General features: G+C 42.3%; 1 protein-coding gene across 1 annotated transcript in view; it reads left to right on the top strand.

The window, feature by feature from the left end:
• The first annotated feature begins 869 nt into the window (after positions 1-869).
• Positions 870-18,038, top strand: part of LOC134352656 (heterogeneous nuclear ribonucleoprotein L-like) — a 39,581-nt gene continuing 22,412 nt past the window's right edge. The window contains exons 1-6 of the mRNA XM_063059998.1: positions 870-996; positions 2,426-2,547; positions 6,108-6,339; positions 7,743-7,828; positions 12,172-12,268; positions 16,037-16,109. Coding sequence (XP_062916068.1) covers positions 955-996; positions 2,426-2,547; positions 6,108-6,339; positions 7,743-7,828; positions 12,172-12,268; positions 16,037-16,109 — 652 coding nt within the window. The 5' untranslated portion in view covers positions 870-954. The remainder of the gene's footprint in view (positions 997-2,425; positions 2,548-6,107; positions 6,340-7,742; positions 7,829-12,171; positions 12,269-16,036; positions 16,110-18,038) is intronic.

Below are 18,038 nucleotides of genomic sequence, written 5' to 3' on the forward strand. Positions count from 1 at the left end.
TAAATATGATTCTGATTCAACCATCGGTCCCTTGAACTTCACTTGCCCCATCACTGAAATGTTCCTAATCCCTATGGACTAACTTTCAAGAACTCTTCATCTCGTGTTCACGATAGTTACTGCTCGTTTATTGATATTATTGTCTCTTCTTTCTGTGTTTGCGCAGTTTGTTGTCTTCTGCACTCTGGTTGAACGTCCCAGTTGGGTGGTCTTTAATTGATAATGTTTATAGTTATTATTATATAGATCGTTTGAGCATGTCCACAAGAAAATGAATCTCGGGGTTGTATATGGTGGCATATATGTACTTTATTAATAAAATTTACTTTGAACTTTGAGCCACTGATTTTCAGTGGAGATCTTCCTTCCACAGCCTCCAATCTTCTACCTTCTCCTTAGGATCCACAGCTCTGTCCTGGTTCATTGGTTGTTTCAGAGTGTCTTGTCCCACAGAAGTTATTTCTTCCTTTCCTGGCCCTTAAATAAAAACAACAGACAATGCTGGAAATTCAGCAAGGTCTCTGCCTCTTCCCTTGCCCAGTCTCTGTCCAGCGGTGACACTTTAACATTTTCCCAAGTTCCTGGCCCCCACCAAATCCCTCTACACCTCCAGCCATAACCAGCAAGCTCCGTTCCTTTCTCTGCCGACGACGATCTCCGAAATATTCACGGCGTTTGAGTCCCCCCCGGTTTACTACATCGTAGAATTTAATGAATGAAAACCCGCGCCGCCAAGTGTTGTTCAGTTTCCCCGCAGAAGGGGGAGGGGCGACCTTCCACCCACTTGATTGGAGGATGCCGGATGATGGACGTGGGTCAGACCCATTGGCGCCCCAGCCTCGGCGAGGGGGCGGGACCTCTGGCGGAAAGAGACCGCATGCGGGCGCCATTTTTTTCGTCCTCGGTCGTGTGCAAAGGCGACGGTCGGCGAGCGGGATTTCGTTGTGGAGCGGAATGGCGGGCAGGCACCAGGCGAAGCGCTTTAGGCTCGACAGGGTGAGTGTAGGGAGATTTATCCCCTCCTGCGAGCAGGTTTTTCCGGCGCAGTGGGGGTATGCCCGACGGGGTGTTACACCCCCTCCCCTGGGACTCGGGACGAAGGGCTGAACAAAGGGGCTTTGAGGCCTAGTGGCAGCAGGTGGTCCGTGGCCCTCGAGTTGCAGGCGGGCGCCGGGCCGCCGCTCAAACGGCTGCGGCGGGGATGGAACAGGGCCCACATGATGCCCGCCTTCTACTGGGCGCTGTTAGATAACGGACTCGACTAATGGCATTCGTTAAAATTGAGAAATGAGCTCGTCTTTTCCTTTTTCTTTTTAGTTAATTTCAACTCGTTCCCTGCTTTGGACGTTAAATCAATTACAGTGGCTGCATTTTTAAAAAATCAGCAGTGAGGTTGATTTTTGGGAATGCGAAAACGTGGTTTGGACGGGACTCGTTTAGGAGAATAATTTACATGGTCTAGATTGTTCCAATCCGACCCTTTCTATTGTTGGCTTTTGGATATCCTTGCATGTCGATGAGGGGGCGCCTTAGCAGGTTTTCTTCCCATTCTAAGAATTCAGGGATTGTACTTGACAATTTTTTTTAACTGCTTGCTTTTGAGTTGAGGGGGTGGCTTTGCTTTTAAGTGTGACCTTTAATGCCAATTTCTTTCCTAAATGTAAGTCATTTCTTACATCTACTATGGCCAATATAATTTTGACTACTGGCTTATCCCAGGCTGTGGATTAGATGTTTCTTAATCTGATGTAATGAATTGACTCTTACTGCGAGTTTGGGCAGTGAGTATTGGTTAATTTAACTAAGACTTCTGGGGCTCAGTGAAAACTGGCCAATTTAATTCCTTTGCCCATCTGGCTGCTGTCTTCTTGAGTGGGTGATTTTTTTTGCGCAAGAGAAGGGGTGGGGGGTTGGGGTTTGAAAGTTTTTTTCTTTTTTCTTTTAGTGTAGGGAGGGAGGGGTTGATGTTTCTTTTAATGACCCCCTCCCTGCGGTTTTCTGTATTTCATGGCTATCTGGAGAAGATGAATATCAGAGTTGTACATGCATACTTTGACAATAAAATGAATCTTTGACTTCTGCGACTGTTTTTATCTTGGGGGGGGCGTGCCTCTGTCAATTAGGTTGTATTTCCTTTTCCAAGATTAGTCCTGTTTGTTGTACAATCGGGTTTAGCCAGTTATTTATATTTGAGATTCTATGGGTTACTTAATCAGATTTGTTCAGCTCAGCCACTGATGGGATATGTGTGACACAAATTGAATATTGTCTTCTGTGCTAATGGACAAGATAGCAAATTACTCCTTTTGAAAGGGATGGGCATATAATGAATGGGTAATTCGGTTACAAAGAAAATGTCATCTTCAAATAACTAGTTAACAGTGAAGTAGTGATATGACGATAGTTGAACTCATCTTCATTGCAGGATGGTGGATCAGAAAACCACAATAAGATTATGCCATCTGCTGTGGTACATGTCCGGGGCCTGTTAGATGGAGTTGTGGAAGTGGACCTCATGGAGGCACTACAGGATTTTGGCAACATCAGGTATGTTGTAGATGACTTGAAATAGAATCCTGATTTAATGTAACATGTCTTTTGCTAAACTATCCATCATGGGCACTAGCCTCCTTGGTATCCAGCACTACTTCGAGAGGGTTGCCTCAAAGAGATGACATTTCACCCAGTACATGCCCTTTTCTCATTGTTACCATCAGGAAGGAGGTACAGAAGCCTGAAGACACACACATTCAACGATTCAGGACCAGCTTCTTCCCCTCTCATCAGATTTCTGAATGGACATTAAACCCATAAGCACTACCTTGCTTCTGTTTTATTATTTTTATTTTTGCACTAATTTAATTTAACTATATTTTTATATCTATGTTTATAATTTGTAATTTGCTACCCTGTTACAAATTAGTGCCACGAAATAAGACAGTATGCTGCATACGATTAAAGGAATTATATTTATAAATCTTAATTAAAGAGTTAGTAAAGAAAAACAAAAATAAAAGGGCCCATGTTAATTAGGCAATTAAATGTGCACAAGTTGGAGCTCATCTTGAACTTCATCTTGAACTTCTGTCATTCGCACACTTGGCCCTCAGTCAACAGGACAATGCACACGACCTTCTCAATGTCGCTCACAATCCATCTCAAACAGATGGGTCTCCCACCAGATCTTATCCTGCAACTGGTTCTCCCCAGCATCATCTCCCGCCAAACCAAAATAAAACCCAAGGCCCTCACCAAGAAAACCTTCTACTATCCTAATTGGATGGAGTACATTCCTTATCTTCAACAATAATAACCCAAACAGACTGCCAGCTGAACAGACTGCTCCTACAGAACTGCTGAATTAAATACATACAGTAAAAATACTGAATAACAGTAAAAATGTGAACCAGGGCATTACATATACTTTGCAGTTTTTTTCTCCGCTATTTATTGCATTGTACTGCTGCTGCAAAGAAAACAGATTTCACTACATAATGATACATAATAATATATAGTGATATTAAACCTGATTCTGATTTCAGTTGATAGTGCTTCAATACAAGGTCCATTTTGTTGTGTGTAGTCCAGCAACTGCTGAATGTTTAGTGGTAATTTTCTAATGTAGGCATGAGAATCCTGAACTATACTCTTTTATTGAATTTCCTGAAGCTTGCGTTTCATATCTAGATGTTGAGCTTAGCCCATTTGGAAATTCTCTGCAGTGGGAGATAGTTTACACTTCCACCTCACCCCCAACCAAAAGTTTCAGCAAGTGGTCCGTTTTGACACTTCAGTGAATTATTGGCATGGCCCTGCAGAGCCTGCTGGATAAGACGGTGGTTTGAGTCACCTGTACATTGAGTAGATAGGATTGATTCAATGGTGCTTTTAAATTCAAGCATGGAAGTAATAAAATCATAAGAGAGAGGAGCAGAATTGGCCCATTGAGTTTGCTCAGCCATTTCATCGTCGCTAATCCATTTTCCCTCTCAACCCCATTCTCCTGCCTTTTCCCTGTTAACTTTCATGCCCTGATTAATCAAGGTCTAATCAACCTACGCCTTAAATACGTCCAGTGATCTGTCTTCCACAGCCACCCATGGCAACGAATTGCATAGATTTACCACCCTCTTGGCAAAATAAATTCCTCCTCTGTTCTGAGGCTGTGCCCTCTGGTTCAAGACTCCCCCATTATAGGAAACATCCTGTCTTCATCTTGTCTGTCTAGCCCAGGGGTTCCCAACCTGGGGTCCGTGGCATAAAAGAGATTGGGAGCCCCTGGAATAGGCCTTTAAAACATATTGAGTGTTAACTGAGATTTCCTCTTGTTACAGGCCCAGAGCCAACAGACACTCCTCGTATGTTAACCTTTCATTCTTGGAAACATTCTCCTGAACCTTCTCCAACATTAGTACATCTTTTCTTAGATAGGGGACCCAAAACCACACGCATTACCACGCCTGAGGGCTTGCCAATGCCTTAGTTGGTATTCTGGTCAATCTAATGTCTGTACCCAAAATTAACTTTTTTTCCGGATTTGGTTGTGGAACCTTGCCTTGTGCAGTTCCATTCATAACCCTACAGAGTCCTGGAGTTCGCAACCCTTTTTATGCCATGGACCAATACCATTAAGCAAGGGGTCTATGGGCTCCAGGCTGGGACCTCTGCTACAGACCAACTCGAGCTGAATCTTGTGGGCCTCTTCATTGAAACATAAATTAGTTAAATATAGGCAAGCTTCCTGTTCCTTTCAGTGAGACGTTCTTTGAGGTTGAGGTCAGGACAATGCAATGAGTCACAATTGTTCATTTTCTTTATTTGCTTACTGCTATAGGCATTGCTGACAGATTCTTTTCACTTAATCATCTGTGAAGGTGGACAATAATCCATTGTGTTCAACTACTGGCAGTCTTGGTAACGCTACTCCCACAGTTCTCATTAGGATAGAGTTCTATGACTGACAGTCAGTAATCTGCCATTCTTTTGTATTTCAAATCGGGATGGTTCGTGACTCAGAAGTTGGTCTTCCCACAGGACCGTCCAATCTTGGTGGCATTCAAGGAATTGAGGTGCTATTGCAGTATCTGCAGAGCATCTTGGAGAAGGTGAACACTATAGCCATGATGTTAACGTGAAGAGAGAATGGTTAGCTAACGGGGTGCTCTGTACTGGATAGAATGAAGTTTTTGATGGGGCTGCATTTGTGTAGGCAAGTGAACTCTTGCCAGTGTATTTAATTGTAAGAGTTCATGGCGTCTTTAAGTAACCCAATAGCTGATACATGTCATACTGAGCACTGCTTGGTTGGGAGTAGTTCCATTCACTTACCAGTTCTAGATCTGATCTGGTAATTACAGTATATATTTGATTACCCAGCTCATCATCTGGTCAGAAGTGTTGGTGGGGAATTAGGAAGAGGTAATGGCATTAAACCCTCCAAGAGGACCAGAGCCTTGTTGTGGGGTTTGGAGGCTTGTGTACCTTAATGACCCCGGATGGCTTTGTTGGCTGGAGTCAGGGCCTTGTGCTTTGGCCCTTGGTAGGGTCGCCCTACCAGATAGGTCAAAGGGTAGAGGCTAGACTTAAGAGTGGTTCATTGATCCTCCAGGCTCAGCTCAAGGTTAACAACCCTGACTTTTCAAAAAGAATCCTTGGGCCTTCATTGCTGCCATAAATGCCAGCGGCGTAACAGGCAGTAACTGCTGTGAGTGCCATGCAATACCAACTGTCGGTGGTGGGAATCTTGTTGGAAATGGCCGTTCCCTTGCACTAGAGCTGCAAATGTTGCATCCCAAATGAATCTTGTGTTTTAATGCATCTGTGTGCTTGACAGGTAGGTTGGTTTTGGCCTCAGTACCTAATGCCAATTAGCAACTCAGTTCAAGTGGTATTTGATTAATGGTGTTCTTGATCTAGTGGTGCTCAGTGTGGATAATAAATCAGTGCTGGAAGTCCTTACTGCCAAAAATTTGTGTTCATTATGCATTCTGGATTTTTTATGGTCCATACACTTCACAGATGAGTTATCCTTTTTTTAAAGAAAAAGCCACCACCCCCCCACCCCCCCGGGATTTGTGTCTCTGATGCTCTTTATATTTGGTTTGCAGTTGCGTTATGCTGATGCCAAGGAGAAAACAAGCACTGGTGGAGTTCGAGGACATTGCTGGTGCATGTAGCTGTGTGAACTACGCAGCAGATAATCCGATTTACGTTGCGGGTCAACTGGCCTATATTTGCTTCTCCACGAGTCAGAAAATCGCCAGGCTGGATGATGACGACTCCAAATGCAATAAAGTCCTTTTGATCAACATTGCTAATCCAATTTACCCTATCAATACAGTAAGTTGAACAGAAGCTTTGCAAATACTGTCCATTAGCCTTCAATGTTGTATCCACCACCTTGCCAACGTCTGTAACATCTAGCCAGCCTTTCTTTACCATTCTTCGCAAGCAGAGTATGATTGCTGCCTAACCTTTGGCGCAGCTCTTGTTCCATTACCACTTACCAAAATCCAGCTGGAGTTCAACCACTTCCATAGATTTTTTTTGTCCTATTTCATCCTATATGTAGCTTCCTGCCCCACATTTTATTCATTGTTGCAGAGTGTTGTCGACTCCACAAAGTGGGTGTTTGTGACTTGGAGTTTTAACAGCTGATCAGTTTTCAATGCCACAGTGTCTGTTTTGCTGACTGTTCCAAACATTTTAACATGCATTGGCCAAAAATTGGCTTTACTGTGTCACACATTTTAAAGGAACAATAATTTTTTAATAATTGTGATTGAATTACTGACTTGCCAATAATTTTGCAAGCATACTCGATGTTATTTAACCTAAGCAGCATTAAAGAGCAAAAGCTAGTTCTTACTGCAACATTACGAAATATGGAATGATTAGGTTCTGGAGTCTTGATGTTCATGGGTACGTGTAGTTCTCGTGTCCAGGCTTCAAAGCTCAGGCAACTGTCTGCATTCGGCAGTGTGGCAGTTAGTGCGACACGATTACAGCTTGGGGTGTTGGAGTTGGAGCTCATTTCTGAGGTCATCTATAAGTAGTCTCAACGTCCTCCCTTTGGAATGCATGAGTTTCCTCCCACAGTCCAAAAATGTACCATATAGTAGGCTAATGGTCATTGTGAATTGTCCCATGATTAGACTAGTGCTAAATTGGGGGTTGCTGGGCACTGCGGCTCAAAGGGCCGGAAGTGTCTATTCGGCCCTGTGTCTCCAAATACATAAAACTGAATAAAAGCATTCCCACCCCCCACCCATCAGTTGGGACTTGTTCCATGTCATGAGAAGACATAAAATGAGCGAGCTCATTCCGCCCTTGGAGTCTTTGACAGCGATGTGAAAGGAAGCCACTAGTTTGTTTGGCAAATGACCACACTCCTCATGGAACCAGAGATCAGGATTGAACCCACATTGACAGAGCTGTGGGCTTCAGCCTGATCTTCATAATTCTGCTTCTAGATCAGAAGTTTGCTCAGAATACTTCAGTAATTATTAATGTTGGTTAAATCTTATTTGATACAGGGCTTCAATGGTAATTATTAAACGCACAAAATTGAATCTTTATCTTAAACTCTACCATTCATGTCAGGTTTATTAATTTTTCCTGATTTCCAACTTGTATGTCTGCTCTGAGGGGAATTGAGATGTTTAATTGCAATCCTATGGGGGTTTCAGTTTGTACAGTGCAGAATTATTTGTTTACCTCTTTGCAACTACCTTGTTTTTCAGGATGTTCTGTACACGATCTGCAATCCCTGTGGGCCTGTTCAAAGGATTGTGATATTTAGGAAGAATGGAATTCAAGCAATGGTGGAATATCCTTTTGCAGTGCATGTTTTTCTCCTTGCCTTCTGTTTTTGTGATCAAAAGTTACTGAAGCAAAACTTGTACATGCGTACAGATTAAGAATGGTGAAGTAACGTAGTCAGCCTCCTGCAAAACTTTGTGCACCCTAGGTATTGGTTGCTATTATTGGTACTCTGCATTGCCGTCACAATGGTTTTCTGATCTGTCAGTTAGGTAATTGCAGATGCTTCTTGATACCCAAGTGGGAAATGTCGACAGTAAGATTTTATTAAAGTGTGGGACGTGCTGAAAGGCTTCCTGCTTGCTGTAATTTCATACAACACACATCAAAGTTGCTGGTGAACGCAGCAGGCCAGGCAGCATCTCTAGGAAGGGGTATAGTCGATGTTACAGGCCGAGACCCTTCGTCAGGAATTTCATTATAGTTCTACGTTATTAGTTTACTTATAATCCTCTGGGGACGTATAGGGTAATTTATAAAAGTTAGGAAGTGGTTTTTTTTTAAAAAAAGCGGGCAATCTGACAAGCAAGTGCTGAAAATGTGTGATTTTTGGGTTTATATGCAAACCCTGGGGATTTCAGACCTGCTAACTAAATCACCTGGGAGATTTTTGAAAATTTTGCTTGCATATATTAGGAAAGATGCAAGTGTTGCTGACAAGGATGTTGCTAGCGCCACGGTAGCATAGTGGTTAGGGCAACGCTAGTACAGCTCAAGGCATCGGGAGTTCAGTTCCGGTGTCATCTGCAAGGAGTTTGTACCTTCTCCCCGTGACTGTGTAGGTTTCCTCCGGGTGCTGGTGTCCCACCGTCCCAAATATGTACTGGTTGGTAGGTCCCAAGTGGGGTTAAATCGAGGTTGAAGGGCCGGGAGGGCCTGTTCCGTGATGTATCCGAGATGAGGCAGAGTCATGAACATGGCTGTTCTTGGATCGGGGAAGGTTAATTTAACTTTTCAGGATGACAAAGGGAGTAAAATTAGTCACTTTGGAGCAGCAGTTACGGGTTTTCAAATCAATAAACAGCAAACAGGAAATCGATTTGAAAACAGAATATGCTGGTAGCACTCAGCACGTCAGGTAGTATCCGTGAAGAGAAACATCTCCTTAACATTTTGGGTGAAGCTGATATCTGACTCTGTTTCCTGCATTTTCTGTTCTTATCCTGGATTTGAAAAGAACTAATGTTTCCATTGCCTTGTCAGGATGCTACAGCTCATTTTATAAATTAAATGGCAAATGTTGGAGATATACCCTTTGAATATACAGACTGTTTTAGATGATTGACTTTTTAAATTGGAAAGCCATAATGTTGCAGCAAGTTCAGAATGCAGGAGGGGAGACTGGATGTTAGCAGAGAAGTAAATGTGTTTACTTTATGATGCAAGTTTAAATGCATACTTTATTGAAGAGGATGGTAATATTAAATTGAGGTGCATGTGGAAAAGTCCCTTCTGACCCTTTGAGCCACACCGTCAAGCAGTCCCCCAATTTAATGCAAGCTTAATTACAGGACAATTTACAATGACCAATTAGCCTACCAACCGGTATGTCTTTGGACGGTGGGTGGAAACCAGAGCACTCGGAGGAAACCCATGAGGTCATGGGGAAAAATTGCAGACTCCTTGCGGGCAGCAGCGAGAGTATGACAATAAACAGAAGATAACTTAAAGAAAAAAATGGAAATGGAAGTAAAATGATCTGGAACATTTGAGAATTTTGAAATGCAGGGGGAGTAATGACGTCCCGTGAATTTTAAATTGGTAACCATAAAAGAGAACCCAAACTGGGAAGTTTGTGTATTTCTTATCGGATAAGTTAATTGAAACAATTGGTCTATTTTTAATAGCTTTAAAATTACTCTATGCATTCTCATTTGATCATTCCTCACAAACCTTCAGAGTCTTATTTGCTGGCGAGCAGTGTTGGTCACTTGAATTTGGCTTCATTCTCTCAGTTTGGTGTCTATGACCCTACGTTCTAGTATTTGACAAATGAACATCAACAACAAGATATGTACTGTAGTTGTTTATCTGTTTGTAGGCCTGTGTTAGGAAAAGAGATCCATAGTTATATAGAGTGGAAACAAGCTCTTTATCTTGTCCATGCTGAATAATTAGCTACCCTAGCTTGTCCTCACTGTGTTTTGCCTATTTCCCTCTAAGCCTCTTCTATCTGTGTTCCTGTCTAAATGCCTTTTAAATGCTTAATTGTATCTTTGTTTCTACTATTTCTTCTGACAACCTATTCCATATACACAGTACCCTTTGTGTGGGGAGACCGTTTCGCTGAACACCTACGCTCTGTCTGCCAGAGAAAGCAGGATCTCCCAGTGGCCACATATTTTAATTCCAAGTCCCATTCCCATTCTGATATGTCAATCCATGGCATCCTCTACTGTCAAGATGAAGCCACACTCAAGTTGGAGGAACTACACTTTATATTCAGTCTGAGTAGCCTCCAACCTGATGGCATGAACATTGATTTCTCTAACTTCTGTTAATGCCCCTCCTCCCCTTCTTACCATTATTCCCCCCCTTTTCCCCTCTCACAATCACTCCTTGCCTGCTCTCCATCTTCCTCTGGTGCTTCCCTCCCCCTTTCTTTCTTCCTAGGCCTCCTGTCCCATGATCCTCTCCCTTCTCCAGCTTTGTATCCCTTTTGCCATCAACTTTCCAGCTCTTAGCTCTGTCCCTCCCACTCCTGTCTTCTATCATTTCGGATCTCCCCTCCCCCTCCCACTTTCAAATCTCTTACTATCTCTTCTTTCAGTTGGTCCTGATGAAGGGTCTCGGTCCGAAGCGTGGACTGTACTTCTTCCTATAGATGCTGTGTTCCACCAGCATTTTGTGTGTGTTGCTTGAATTTCCAGCATCTGCAGATTTTGCTCGTGTTTGCATTTAAAAAAAAATTGGGTCTCCTTTAATCCTTTTCCTTTTCTGTTAAACTTCTTCCCTTGTCACTTTAAACCAATGTCCTCTAGCTTCAGACTCCCCTGCTTTGGGGGGGAGAGGAGAGTGGGTAATGGTCACTAATCAAATTTGCCTCCTTGTCTTCCCCTCAAGATTTTGTGTACTTTCTGTAAGTCACTGCTCAGCCTCCTATGAGCCATGGGATAATAACCACAGCCTATTTATTCACTTCTAACTCTCAGCAACGTACTTGTGAATGATTTCTGTACCCCTTCCAGCTCAATAATGTCCTTCCTATAGTTTAGCAACCAGGGTTCTACACAAGTGCGGTTTCTCTAATGTTTCGAACAGCTGTAACATGATGTCTCAAAGGTTCATTTATCAAAGTATGTATTCATATACAACTCGTGAGATTCTTTTCTAAGTAACCACGAGACAAAGAACATGAAAGTCGTTCAGAGTGAATCAACCCCCACACAACATGGAACAAAAACATTAAACACCATATCCCCTCCTCACACTGCACAAAAAAACTTAACAGCACAATAAGAACATCAGCCCTAAAACCCACTCCCTCACACAAAAAAAGGGAAAGAATGGGCGAAAACACAAAATATAAAAACCATAAATCAAAGAGTCCACTGTCCATAAACTTAATAGTCCAATCCATAACACAGAACCATGGTAATGTCATCCTTCACTGAAAGAGAAGGACTCTGCGAAAGACAGAGGCCTGCCTTCCACACACACTCACAGGTTCCTTCTCTGGCAGCAATCAAAGGGAAGACATTCGGCACTGAACTCTCACTCGCCTTCCTCATTCGTCCCGGTGTCTCAATCTTCCTCCACTCTCATATTCCATGTAATACACGCACAATGCTGGAAGAACTCATGGCCCAGGCAGCATCTATGGAAAAGACTAAGCCGTGGATGTTTCAGGGTCTCAACCTGAAATGTTCATTGTTTCCTCTTCCACAGATGCTGCCTGGCCTCTCGAGTTCCTTCTGCATTTTATGTGTATTGTTTTGATTTCCAGCATCTGCAGATCTTGTTTGTTGCTCATATTCAATGATCGTCTGATGCAGGTGGCCTGTGTCATCCCACTGTATCACCCTCTCTTCCTGTGTCACCAATTTCATGGAGCTATAGTTGTTCTAAAAATTCTAAAAATCTCTCTGTTCTACAGTATTCTCCCTGACTCTGCTAATAACAGTTACGTCCTGTTCTGGTTTAACTTGCCAAGCTGCAGTACTTTGCACTGAAAACAAATTGCTAGTTCACTCACAGATTTTCCAGTTAGAGTAATTGATCAACAGCAGGGTAGGATAATGCATTTGCCAACAAAACCATTGTGGGATTCTGTTTAGTATTTGAGGTGCTGAAAATATTGTCATTTCTATTGAATATATATGAAACGGTGTTTTCCTTGATTTGCTATACATTTGACTCTGTTCAAAGTGCACAGAAGGCCAAAGCATCTCTTAATGGTGCCGATATTTATTCTGGTTGTTGTACTTTGAAAATAGAATACGCAAAGGTGAGTCTTTATGGGATGCAGCTGCCTGTAATTATGCATAATGTATCTTTACTTTCTCTCCTCAACACTAACTTCTTCCTTCCAAATTCCTTGGATTTGCGGATGTGGTTCTAATGGCAGCTACTTGCCATGCATAAATATTCATTGCCTAGGAAAAGGTATTCAGCCTCCAAACCATTGCTCACATAGATGAGTATTACAACCAAGGATTTTGATAATTTAACTGAGAATTTTTATTTGTGAGTCACATGCTCCTTTTTTCCCCTACACTAGAGCCCCAAAAAACAGGAAAAATTGTAAACCTTGAAAAACTGAAATGTTAGCAATTCAAAAGTATTCATCCTCCTTTGCTCAGTGTTTAGTTGAACTACCTCTTTCAGCTGTTACAGCCAGTAGTCTATTCATTTTACATAATGTGATGGGTCAAGGTTTGCCCACTCCTTGCAAAATTGCTCAAGCTGTGCTGGGGTAGTTGGGCAGTGGGCAGCAATCTTGAGGTCTTGCCAGAGATGTTCAATTGAGTTAATCATGACTCCTCCTGGGCCACTCAAGGACATCATAGATTCTTCACTTGAAGCCACTCTGGTTGCTCTGGCAGTGTGCTTTGGAATGTTGTCCTGATGGGAAAGACAAGCTTCCTCTCTAGTTTAAGCTATCTGGCAGAGGCCAGCAGGTCATTATTTAGGGTCTCTATTTAGCAGCATTCATCTTCCCATCTATCCTGACCAGATTTCCAGTCCCTGTTGCTGAAAAACAACCCGATAGCATGATGATCCCTCCACCATACTTTACAGTAGGGATGGTGTTACCCAGCCGATGCGCAGTAGTAGATTAGCGCCAAATGTACAGCTTGGTGTTGAGATCAAAAAGTTTCACTTTAGTCTCATCCAACCACAAGACCTTCCACATCCTGACGGTGTCTTCTGAGTGACACTTTGCAAAATCTTTATGGGCAAGGAAATGCTTTTTTTAGCCAGAGTTTCTACCTTGCCATTTGTCCATAAATACCCTTTGTGCACGGTCTTGGAGATTGTAGAGCCATGAACTTCATCTCCAGTTGCAGCCATCGACTTCTGCAGCTTATTCAGTGATTTGGCATCACAGTGGCCTCTTACAAGTGCATTTCTTCGGTGTCTTAAGTTTGGAGGGGCAGCCTGACGTAGGCAGCACAGCTGTGGTTTCATATTTTTCCGTATTTTCAAGATGGACTGCACTGAGCTCAGATATGTTCAGTGCCTTTGAGGAGTCTGTACCCTTTCCAGATTTATTCTTCTCCATTATCATTTCCCTGACTTGCCTTGGATGCTCTTTTGTCTTCATTTGGTTGGGTCTGTTGGAAGTCTATACTGTTGGACCTTGCAGAGAGAGGGCATGTTTATTCTTAGGAAGATGGTCCTTCAGTTTTCTACATCAACAAATTGGATGAGTTGGTACTGTATATTGCACCTGAGGAAAGTTAGTTAGCATATTGATCACAATAGGGGATGAACACTTTTTCAGCCTCTAGTTTTTCATTTTTAGTATATTATTTTGGAATTTTTCTTTAGATTTGATGTGATGCACAATATTTTCTAGGTTGGCTCAAAGTAATCCTCCAACATTTTGTGCATGTTGCTGCAGATTTCCAGCATCTGCAGACTTTCTCATGGTATGATTTCCAACTTCAATGTATTTTAAATTTAGAAAATGAGATGGTAAATGTGAAAATAGTTGTGGGGGCTGAATATTTTTACAAGGCACCATATTCTACATTTTCAAACACTGACAAGGAGCGTCGGCAGCCTGATCTGATTATAGCCAAGATTAGCTGTTGAGGCTTTATCTTTCCAGCGATCGCTTGTTTTGCAGCTGGCTGCTGAAGAAGTTTTTTTTAAGCTTCCCTACAAAATCCTAATGCATTACGGTAATCTTCTGACAGGCATCAGATAATTAATTACTGTGTTTATTCATTAGTAGAGTTTGCTTATTGCTGTCAGGGCTAGCATTAATTTGGTAGGGCGGTGGTGAGACTTTGCAGAGCAGCATCAGCAGTCAGGTAGTGAGGTGGATTCAAAAAGTGCCAAGGGACAGTGTGCTCCAGTTTTTAAATTCAGCAACAATGAAGGAACAGCAGTATCTTTCTAAATCACATTGGTGTTTGCCTTTTGAGTTTAGTGGTCTTCACATACTTTTGCTATCTTTTTCCTTCTGTTGGATGGACAAAGGCAGAACTGAAGAAACCATAGCAAGTTGATACTGTGCTTCACAGTTGCAATATACTGGTGATGTAATGATTACAAGTGCTTCAGAATTAGTGAACCTTATAAATGTACCAGCTCGTTGAGTGTTGTTACAGTAACAATCTTGCACCCTACGTCAGCAAGACAAAAGCGCCAACTGTGGGCTTCAGAAAGGATAAGATGCGGGAACACAAGCCAATTCTCAGAGGAATCAGAAGTGGAGAGAGTGAGCAATTTCATGTTCCTGGGTTTCTCTATCTCTGAGACCTAACCTGGATAGAGCATATTGATGCAGCTATGAAGAAGGCAAAAGAGCGGCTATATGTCATTAAGAGTTTGAGGAGATTAGGTTTGTCAACTGTCAAAAACTTCTACAAATGTAATGTGGAGAGCATTCTGACTGGCTGCATCACCATCTGGTATGGAGGTGCTACTGCGCAACATCGAAGTAGGATGCAGAAACTTGTAAGGTTAAGGATCAGCACCACCCAGGATATGCCATGTTCTCATTGTTGCCATCAGGAAGGAGGAAGACAAGCCTGAAGCCAGCGATTCAGGAACAGCTCCTTTCCCTCTGCTGCTCTAAAGAAAACAACCCGTTTGTCCAGCCTGTCGTGATAACATGCCTTCTAAACCAGGCAGCATCTTGGTAAACCTCTTCTGCACCCTCTATGAAGCCTTAACATATAATGGGGCAACCAAAACTGTATGAGTACTCCAGATGTGGCTTAACCAGAGTGCTAGGAGGTAGCAACGTAACTTGAGTAATAAAGGCAAGCATTCCATGAGCCTTCCTCCCCACTGTATCGAGCTGTGTAGCCACTATCATGGAGCTATGAACTTGATCCCAAGATTTCTCTGCTCAGCAACACCGTTTGGCTTATCTTCCTTGCTCCTCTTAAGCCAGTAGAAAAGCCAGATAGGCATAGAAAAGGATGAATGGGATAGGTTGAGTGAACTTGGCCCTTTCTCCTTGGAGCGACAAAAGATGAGAGATGATAGAGCTGTACGGGATGATGAGAGGCATTGATAGTCAGAGGCTTTTTCCCAGGGCTGAAATGGCTAACACGAGGGGGCACAGTTTTAAGATGCTTGGAAGTAGGTGCAGAGGGGATGTCAGGGGTAAGTTTAAGATACTCCAGGGTAGGTACATGGAGCTTAGAAAAATAGAGGGCTATGGGTAACCCGAGGTAATTTCTAAAGTACATACGTGTTCAGCACAGCATTGTGGGCCTGAAGGGCCTGTATTGTGCTGTAGTTTTTCTGTGTTTCTATGGATGAAACCGGAGCACCTGGAGAAATGCCATGGCAAGAATGTACAAATGCCTTCAAGACAGCAGTGGGGATTGAACCCTGGGTTGCTGGTACTGTAAAGCATTGAGCTAATCACTACGCTACCATGCCGCCCTCATTTTAACAGCCGTGTTATCAGCCCCCCTGGAGTGAATTTGATTTTGTTACCCATTTGAAAATTGGCTTAGTAAATTTTGGGCCATTGTCACTTCAAATCTATTTCTTTCAAATGTAAGTAACTTGTATTCTGTTGCAGCCAACCCGTCTGAATGTCTTTAAGAATGATGCTGATACCTGGGATTATGTAAACCCTAACCCTGGTAGACCAGGTAAGGTCATGTATAAGCGTGTTGCCAATATTCTGTCTTGCACACCTGATCTTTGCATCCTCCTTTTATTCAAATTTGTTTCTGTTTGCAAACCTATATCGGAACCTCTGACCTTTAGCCATTGTCAATTAGAGTGCAGGGCCAAGTAAGTCTTAGTTTTATTATATATATGTAGAATATAGGGATAAATCCAAATTTGGTTTGATATGTGCAAACTGTCAGTCTGAATTTTTTGAACAAAGTTGGCATTTTAGCACTTAAATTTGTTCACTTTTTTGGTACTTTTCCAATTTGCTGAAGATGAACTGCTTTTTATACTCTGCCAGATGAACATGTATGTTTAAATCCCTCAGTTTTGTATCATTTTACACTTCTTTGGAAACCACACCTCTGCCTCTGGACTGTTGGGTGTTAACAACTCTTATTCCAAACGAGAAAATCTGCAGTTGCTGGAGGAATTCAGCAGGCCGGCAGCATCAATGGAGAAAAAACTACAGTCAGCATTTCAGCCTGAAATGTCGACTGTACTTTTTTCCATAGATACTGCCTGGCCTGCTGAATTCCTCCAACATTTTGTGTGTGTAACTCCCTAATTCCTGCTACTTCAGATATAACTTTGGCCCAAGCTCTGGAATTCTCTCCTTGTACATCTGTTCCACATGGCAACATGGAAACTCTTATGTTGCTATGCTGTGAAATGCCTGGGAACTGAAGTTTCTCCAGCTTAGGACATATTTAAATGCAAGTTATCTCCATGGTTAATTTTAACTTCACTGAAGAAATGTTCTTTCTTCTCCATTCCTCTTCTCCCCCTCTGAAGGCAATAACTTGTTCTGTAATCCATGTTATTTTCAATACTGACATGTTAGTGTGGGTATCAGCTATGGTTCCAATCTTTTTCATGTTGATTTTCTTAAGATAGTCAGCGGTGTGATATGTTTAGAGTATCATAGGCTTTAAGTGAAAACTATAGTGTTTTCAGAGTCTTGGTGCATCCCGAAGGGAGAAGAAATTGAGGCTGTGACAGTGCTGTGGTGTTCCCCAGGCCACGTACATTTTTATGTGAATGAAGCCATTTTTCATTTATTCCCTGCTCTTTTTGATTTGAAGGCTAATTTTAAAAGCTAGTCCTATAAAGATTTGCCCTTTTCTGATATAGCAGGTTATATACAGTACTGTGCAAAAGTCTTGGGCACATATATTTAGCTAGGGTTCCTGAGATTTCTGCACAGTACTGTAGTAATTTCATGTGTTGCACTACTGCTGCAAAAAAAAAACAAATTTCATGATGTGTGAGTGGTAAAACTGACTCTGATATGGGTCTCATTTGTGGACTGAGTGTGGGAAGGGGGCAGGAAGTAGGGAATTATGGTTGGGAAAGGAGGAAAGGAGAGGGGAGGGAGTAGGAAGCACCAGAGAAACATTCTGTAATCAATAAACGAATTGTTTGGAATCAAATGACCTTCCCTGGTGTCTCAGGGCTGGGTGTGACTGAACCCCCGGCCCGGCACTCCTGCCATCTGTCCCACACCTCCCGTGACGCTCCATGTCGACCAATACAGTACTGTGTAAGTGTCTTAGGTACCCTCGCTATACATATGTGCCGAAGACTTGCATGGTACTGTAATGGAATTTAGTGAAACCAGTAGCCATTTTGTCAGTGTAGTTTCAGCACCTTTGACAAGGTTATTTTGATTATTGTAGGAATTGGGATTAGTTGTGGAGATTCAGCACCAACGCTGCATTGTTAAGATTTGAATATTAGCGAGGCTGAATAACATTTTTGTTGCTTCTCTGTTAAGTTATCACTTAACAGAGAAAGTTTTTAAAAGTTTAACTTAAAAGTTTTTCTTTTCCCTAGCTAAGCATTGATATCGCACTTACTAAATCAACGTATTTGCTATAATCTTTTTACAGATGTGCAATGGA

Source organism: Mobula hypostoma, chromosome 10 (assembly GCF_963921235.1).
Source record: "Mobula hypostoma chromosome 10, sMobHyp1.1, whole genome shotgun sequence".
NCBI lineage: Eukaryota > Metazoa > Chordata > Chondrichthyes > Myliobatiformes > Myliobatidae > Mobula > Mobula hypostoma.